The sequence below is a fragment of the Lottia gigantea genome, assembly GCF_000327385.1.
Source record: "Lottia gigantea unplaced genomic scaffold LOTGIsca_56, whole genome shotgun sequence".
Classification (NCBI taxonomy): Eukaryota; Metazoa; Mollusca; class Gastropoda; family Lottiidae; genus Lottia; species Lottia gigantea.
Genome location: NW_008709919.1, coordinates 819,279 through 827,387, shown reverse-complemented (window position 1 = coordinate 827,387; position 8,109 = coordinate 819,279). Strand labels below are relative to the sequence as shown.

The 8,109-nt window shown below is 35.0% G+C and overlaps 2 protein-coding genes across 2 annotated transcripts; one reads left to right on the top strand and one right to left on the bottom strand.

Moving 5' to 3' along the window:
• Nucleotides 1–1,672: 1,672 nt before the first annotated feature.
• On the bottom strand, nucleotides 1,673–2,973 carry LOTGIDRAFT_193969 (hypothetical protein). Its single transcript, XM_009063196.1, has 2 exons — nucleotides 2,698–2,973; nucleotides 1,673–2,301 (listed from the first exon to the last, which is right to left on the bottom strand). The coding sequence occupies exons 1-2, from the start codon at nucleotides 2,906–2,908 to the stop codon at nucleotides 2,171–2,173; spliced, it is 342 nt and encodes a 113-aa protein (XP_009061444.1). The 5' UTR covers nucleotides 2,909–2,973; the 3' UTR covers nucleotides 1,673–2,170.
• A 1,802-nt stretch (nucleotides 2,974–4,775) lies between these two features.
• On the top strand, nucleotides 4,776–7,706 carry LOTGIDRAFT_73245 (hypothetical protein; the record flags this gene model as incomplete). The annotated part of the gene is made up of 3 exons (XM_009063148.1): nucleotides 4,776–5,117; nucleotides 6,933–7,305; nucleotides 7,360–7,706. Coding segments are annotated over 3 exons (1,062 nt in total), but the record flags the coding sequence as incomplete, so codon positions are not given.
• Nucleotides 7,707–8,109: the final 403 nt, after the last annotated feature.

Below are 8,109 nucleotides of genomic sequence, written 5' to 3'. Positions count from 1 at the left end.
TTGAAAATTATAAAAAAAATATATATTCAAACTTGTTTTGAGATATTTGATAGGATAGGCTCCACCTTGAAGATAATGCTTTAGATATGTGTGTTAATACATATATGTCCTTGAAATTATCAAATTGTAAAGAAAAAGTTAAGAAAAAGATATAGAATTCTAACCAAATGAAGTTTTTGTATGCATGTAGATAGACCATTCTACATGATTTTAATTACTTTGAATGCTGATATTGATTCTTGAGGTTCGAGAATTTGTTCAATTCCTCAAAATACAACAATCAGAATTTTTTGTTTGATGTCGAATTGAGCGACTTTTTTGCCATTAATCTTAGTACTGTCCTCAAATCAATCTAGGATGGCTACTATTTGTATTAATCTCTTAATTATTACTATGAGGGTTTTATACTGAATCAAGCACAACTCTCCGTCTTCACAATGTCAAACTGCTTAATACCTTGACTTCATTAGGCTCATCTTGCATTACGGAAGTTAGTAACTGCAGCGATTTGATTGGATTGTACTCCACTGAATACAGTCAATCTAACCCTCGACGGAAAGTTTGTAAACAATAATAGTTATAACATTTACAGTCTTTCTGTCCAGGGCTCTGATTGGCTGTATTTGGTAGCATACAATTCAATCAGCTTGCTGCATTCTGTAATACAAGAAAAGGTAGCTATTGCGGTCAAGGTATTAGATGCAGTTCGTGATAGCTTGACATTATGGAGATAACCTTTTCCACACTGTATGTTTTGTATATACTTATATTGTATAAATATTTTTGTATATTAATTGTATAAAGATGAATATTACTAATTTGTGTTGAAGAAAAAATGATAGGGCAAATTACTACAGTGCTTTGAATTCATTTAATTATGATATTAATTACGTTTCATATTTGGTTAGTTAGATTTGAATTTTTTTTATAAATATAACAGTTTTAAAAGCTTAAATAAAAGGTTCCATAAGATTTTTGATTAAATTGATTATGACCCTTATTCTCAAACTTTAATCATGGTATTTAGTTTTCATTTGTTAAATATTTATTTGAATTCGGATGAAGATTTTGTTATATATCTGTTTTGGGTGGTGTTTCCGGTACCATATTTGTAAAACTACATTTTTGTTGTCTTGTCAAGAATCATATATCAATGCAATTAACATTTTTCGATCATGTTGCGCATGTAACTGTATCTTATGAAATAAAAAATAATGGTTTCTGCCTTATGTTTATTTTCTACGAATGCTCAAGTATTTATCAGATTGCTTTCAAAACTAATCTATCCCTGATGTTTTTGTACATACCATGAATTCATAATTATGTATAGCTTATAGTATATTTATCTAGTCACTACCACTAATGCTTAAAAAACTTTTAATTGTTTCTCAATAAAACCTGATTCTCAGTTTGTCTACAAATAAAGCATAGTATAAAATGAAATGAAATTTAACTTTTGGAGCAAATTGTCACTGGTTGTCTAGCAAATGACAACAGGCCTGCATAGTTGAAAAATACGAAATAATTTTTCAGCAAATGAAAGCATTTTGTGCAGAGTTTTAGCAACTTCTCGTTACATGAGAAAAAATTATCATGTGCTTTATTTGTCGATTACAAACAATCAGTTGTTTTGTGTTTTGTTATTGCCCCTTCCCATTACAAAAAAAGAAATGAAATACATAACAAATTTATTCTAAATACATGTACATGATTGGAATTTGAAGTTGACAACCCTCTTTCGCTCAGATGAAATCCATAATTCACAGTATAGTTCTTTGATGAAAATTTTTAAGAATATCTGAAAAATACAAACAATATTGTCAGATATTTGTAAAGAAAAGAAGTAATTTTGGATATTTTTCACTGATTATTTAAGCCATTATGACATAAACAGTCAGTCAAAGGAACAGACTGCTCTTTGAAAATTGTGTGTAATGTTTCTGGCTATTTTCTTTCAATGAGCACAAAATTTGCCAGGACAGCAGTATTTATCTATCTCTTTCATGGAGTCAGCACAAAGTGCCTTGGTTTATTGTCCCTTGACACTTTTTCCACTTCAGTCTCTCTTTCAGTCCTTCATGAGTGTGGCCATTACTTTCATCAATGTAGCTTTATTGTCTTACTGGACATCCTTAAAAATTACAAGACAAAACACTCTTACCAAAATAATTTAACCAATAAAGTTAACAACAACTAAATGAAGAATAACATGGGCAAAAACAAAGTCAGCAAAAGCTCTTTCAGGACTGATACCAGAGAAATCTGATTTATTCAATGGATTTACTTGTAATCTTAGACAAACTGAAAAAAATTGAAAAATTTTCATTATAATTATATTGTGGAAGAAAGGACTGCTGATGATAATCAACATTGGTTTAATACGAGACCGAGAGTGCATGATCGTCCTAGCACAGCATTAAATGGTTTCAGCAAATCCAAATGTCTTGGCAACAGCCAACTAGAAATGATGCAGACAGAGCAAGAGGAATCTCCAGCCCCAGGAATGAGGGGTGTTCTCCGGAGCAGAAAATGTTGAAATCTTAAATTAATCAAATTAATGTTTGTTAGTGCACAATTTCTTCAATTGACCAAAGGAAATGCTCTTCTTTGTTTCAATGTTCCTCTCTGGTGCTGTGTTCCTTCACAGAGCCAGAAAAATCTTAGCAAACTCTTCAAATGGAAAGAGATTAAGATTACCTCCTAATACAAAGGTTCCTACTGTTGAAATAAAACCAGATAAGAAGGAGTTGAATGGAAAGGTTCCAACCAGTGCACAGTACACAAACTGAATAATGCCTGTCAAAAGTACATAAACCAGGTATGCATCAATAATTTTTAACTTTTTAGGTGTTGAATGAACATATTCGTCGTATAATTTTCCTAAAACGGACACTAAACTTTCAGGCATTTTGATAATATTTTAATTTTTCTTCTAACTCAACGTGGCAAACTTTGTTTTGCTCTGCCGGCTTCTCAGTCTTGATTATCAAGGTTTGTTTTGAAACGAGATTTGACCATTGAACTTGATAATGCTGTCTACAACAAATTGCCGAGGTTTCCCGATATTTGTCCACTAATATTTCCATTCTTAATTTTCATACCTTAAATTAGACTTTTTCAAAGCTATATTGAGTAAAATGAGACTTTGATTTAAAAATAATGCTTATTTGAAAGTAGATATTAAAATTTAACCACGTGACTTTCTCTGGCGTACAACCCTGATCACGTGACTTTCATACTCGCCATCTTGGCCCAAATATTTGTCAAAATAACGATGTAATTAACTGAAAATACCACAATATGTAAGTGTCAGTTCATTATGAAAATTAAGAAATATATTGTGCTATATGTAAGGAAGTCCCTTTAATGTGGTTCAACTGTTTTTTCTCCTAATGTCTATACTAACATTGGTTCCAAAGATTTAGGCAGCTGTCAAGAACTCGAATCGCGCGTTTGTTTTGTTTCATCAGACCATGTGGCTCCATTCATTACCATATTTAGAAAACGGCACCATTCTCAAATGTCTAAAATTTCTATCTTTTCTCACATCAATCATATTCTAATAAAAAAGATTTGGAATATTGGATGTAAGTTTAAAGTAAATTTGTTGAAATTGGCTGACATGTTATGATTTAAAGTAAATGCTCAATTCACATTCTCTTAGCCATGTCATAGTAATTCCCCACCCTGTACCCATTCCACCTCAATAAAAAAACGTAGAATATAGAGTTAGACTGCAACTCTTTCGTGCCCAGGAAAAAATTATAGATGTCAAGTTGGGTTTCACATTTCTAAACTTAAAATGAACTAATATTGTTGTCATTACTAAGTGAACAGGGTGCAGGTGTAGGCCTATTTTGCTTCACAAATCTTGAATTTTGATTTTGGTATATTAACTAGCAATTGAATATTGGACCTGGCTATACACATCACAAAGCCTAGTAAGAACTGCTTATGTACAGAGGATGAATGGGAAGCCAGTTTATCAAATTAATTGGTCTTTTAAATCTTTCGTACCAGTAATAGTTTATGAATCAACCCATGCTGGAGGATTCCTTGAATTATTTTGAAATCAATCGAATGAGCTTATCACATAAGCTTTTCATAAATGGGGTCTAAAATGAATATAAAAATCCTGTGTATTAAGCACTTTTTTATAAGATATTTTGACTAATAGTTAAAAAACTAGTGACACTGCCATTTGAAGTTGAATGACTAGTCAACAAAGGTTCCTTAGCAAATATGCACATTCAAAAAAGTGGAAAGGATCCTTTGATGTTAATTAATGAGAAAGTTTAAATGTCCACTTAATATTTTATTTATTTCTGTTTCAGATAAAATGGGTTAGACAAACTCTCAAAACTATACCAGAATCAACTGTAGATCTGATATGAGCTGCATTTAGTTTGAAAATGACATCTGAAATGGTTGACAGATCTGAATTGATAAATATTGAAAATGAAATACAGACCCCATCATCTGCACCTGAACCTAAGTTGCTTGAATCTATGGACATTCAAAGCATCTCAATACCTAATGCTACTGGAGGAGAAACAGTCTATATCATTGAAAAAGTTCATAAAGGTCCAGTTGATAATGTTCCAGTTCACAACCCTATCAGTAAAACCCCTGTTGCCCTTAACACTGAATCAAAGATGCACATTATCAATGATTTTCAAGACACCCAAGCCTCCTTGGATGGTGAAGTCATTCACATCAATGTGGAATCCAGTGTAGATGTGAAGACAACTAAAAGTGAAGCAGAGTCTGAAGTCACTCCTGGTGTATTTCAATGTGAGAGTTGTGACTATTCTAGTAACAATAAACACTATCTCAAACAACATGTTGACTTAGTACACATATCTGGTAGACCATATAAATGTCCATTTTGTGACTATGCTGGAAAGAGAAACCACTCTCTACGAGAACATTTAGTGGTGCACTCAAATGAAAGACCTTATGAATGTAATCACTGTAATGCTACATTTAGAAAAAAGGGACACCTTACCAACCATGTAAAACTTCATGCTTCCCCCAAATTGATAAAGTGTGCCCTTTGTACAGATACAGAGACTCTCCTTACAGACCAGAAAAGCTACCTTGAGCATATGCAATCCGTCCATAAAACCAATAAACTCTTTGCTTGCGATGTATGTGAATTCGTCACCCAAACAGAAGAAAGCATCAGGGACCATATTGCCCATCATAACTCAGACACCAATATTTATCAGTGTGGTATGTGCTCATTTGTCACAAAGGACTACCCATTAATCGAAGCTCACCTTGAATCTCATTCAAACCAGCCACCAAAAACTAGTCCCCCAGTAACAGAAGTAACTTTGCAATCTCTTCAAACAGCTAGACCTGTACTTATAAAGTGTTCAGAATGTGGATTCACAGCAAGCGAAACAGAAAAAATGAAAGAGCACATGATTCAGCACATTGAGCAAGATGAAGCATCAAATGTAAGCAGTAAACCAAAGAAAGACCCTCAATCATTAGTACCATCAAGAGCATCTTATAAGTGTACAGATTGTTCTTTTGTCAGTAATGAGGCCACTGCTTTTATTCATCACATGCTTATTCACAAAAGAAATGCAAAAGAAAAGGGACAGAAAGAAGCTGTCAAGGCCTTGTACAACATCAAACCAGTATCTAAAGAAAACAGCTGCAAGACTGCAAATGCTCCTTTTTACCACGACGAAAGTACTGGACGTTTCATTTGCACCATATGCGGTTATGGTTGTGAATATCAAAGAACTATTAAATCTCATATATGGAAGCATTGTGGTAACCAAGATGTTGTCTATCCAATGTTTCAGAACGGACCTTTGAGTGTTTATGAAGATAATGTTAATATCACATCTCAGACAGAATCTATTCAACGAATCATACCACCCAAAGACTTGTTTCTTCCCGTTAAGAAAGCAGTTGCCTCTGTTGATGTTCCTAGTCCGAATTTGAAACCTGGTACAACCATCTGTAAAATAAAAATTTCAGAAGACAAAATGATCGCCTATATGAAGGAGGAGCTGAAACCAGAAGATTCAAATACCAATATCCTCAAAACTGATTCAAAGTCACAGTCTGATCAGTCAATTTTAAAACGTCATTGTCAGAAACAGTCAATTGATCTAGGATCAGAAACGAAATTGCAAGAAGAGAAGCCAAGATCAATAATTCCTTTGTCAGAACAGAAGCAAGTTCTAAGTTTGAAACCGGTGGGAAAAAACTTGACAGCAATTGAACCAAAAGTCACAATCATTAAGATGGACGAAACTACTTCAAAGCCAAGTACCACAAATGAATTAAACACACAAGCTGTAGTAGTAGAGGAGGTGAAGGCCATACCATGTACTCAGGAATTCACTGGCATGAACAGCTTACAAAACAGTCCGAAGAGACCACTTAGTCCTGTTCTTATGGAAAATCCACAAAGAAAGAAATCTAAAACAGAAAAGGAAGATTCTGGGCAAGAGGCAACAAAGACGTCTTCTGAAAAGACTACAGAGAATGTGGAAGTCCAAATAGACACACCCAACAAACCTCAACAATCACATAAAACTGAGCATGCTCATCTATCAGGAAGACCTGAAACAACAGAAAATGGCCCAAGGACAAGATCGAAAGCATCATCAGAGAAAAAGAAAAAAGAAAATGTCCCCATGTCTAATGAAAATGAAATGGAAGCTGAAGATGGTACTGATAAGGGTCAGAGTGGTATGGCACCAAGCGGAATATGCTCTTCATTACTGGCGGTCATCGAACAACTAAGAGAGCGGTCAAAGACGGATGTCGATGTTGAAAATTACAGTAAACTGGGACTTAAAAAGGCAACAGTCAAAAGACGAAGCAGTCGAAAAGATTCTAGTGACGACGAACTACCTCCAGAATTTGCTGAAAGTATTGAGAAGATCAGTGAAGAAGGAGAGCTCCGTTACCGTTGTAAGTTTTGTCACTATAGTAATCCGAAGCCTCTACTTATTAGAATACACATGCGGTTACACAAGAGCAAAAAACCCTTTGAATGTTCTCTCTGTGACTTTGTAGCCAGATCAATGGAAGGTCTACAGATGCACATGATACAGCACTGCAAGGTTCGTACATATCAGTGCAAACTCTGTCCGTCAGCATTTAACTATAAAAGTCAACTAAGAGCCCACATGAGAGCACATACAGAAAAGGATACATACATCTGCGACTTTTGTGACTTTGTAACTGCTAACTTGACAGCTTACCGTCAACACACATTGGTTCATGTTGACAACTCGTCGTTTGCTTGTGTTAAATGTCAAAAGAAATACAGTTCAAAGATCAATCTACTCCGTCACGTCTGCGAAGCGAATCCGGGAGATTCAGTCGAAGAAGAACAAGGATTGAGTTCAGATGAAGAAACCAACCCAGCTACGAAAGAAATGAAATGTCCTCACTGCAGCTTCACCACTATTGACGTATCAGAGTTTACATCTCATTCTACTGCTCATGTTGATGAAGACTTAGTCCCTGTTCCTTTGAAGTGTGAATTGTGTGACTTTACTGCAGTATCTAATCGTAGTCTGAAATCTCACATGAAACGACACATAAATGACCAAAGGTATGTTCAGCAACCTCTTGAACAGTACAAGTGTAATCTCTGTGGGTATGTTTGCCACCATCTTCCCTCTTTGAAATCTCACATGTGGCGCCATGCCAGTGACCGGAATTACAGCTACGAATTCACAAATGATGTCATAAATGCTGCCATCGACTACGATATCCGGATTGATGGTCGGGACATCAATGATCCCGAGATTTTGGATAGAGTTTTGAATTCTGAACGTAAGATTGTTGAAGGAAGATTAAACAACACGGAACAACCAGGTGGTAGAATGCCCGTTTGCTGGGTTACGTTTCGCTGTTGTCAGTGTGGTTTTGAGACCATCAACAAACCAGAGTTGAATGTTCATATGAGGTCTCATTCAGACATTATTAAGCAGACACTGGATGTTTCAAAGACGCCTGGCAAAAGTGTCATTGACTCTGAATTAGAATCTCAAACTGCTCTCTCAACAATTTCAGCAAATTGATTTTGAATTGGTGTTCGTTATATTGTGTGTATTTCCATCAAGT

What these genes read in the sequence shown, in the direction of transcription:
- LOTGIDRAFT_193969 (XM_009063196.1), bottom strand. Translation starts at nt 2,908, where the DNA reads ATGCCTGAAAGTTTAGTGTCCGTTTTAGGAAAATTATACGACGAATAT. An exon ending in AGGAACCTTTGTATTAGGAG is followed by an intron (nt 2,302 to 2,697) that starts GTAATCTTAATC and finishes AATTTTTTTCAG; the next exon opens with TTTGTCTAAGATTACAAGTA.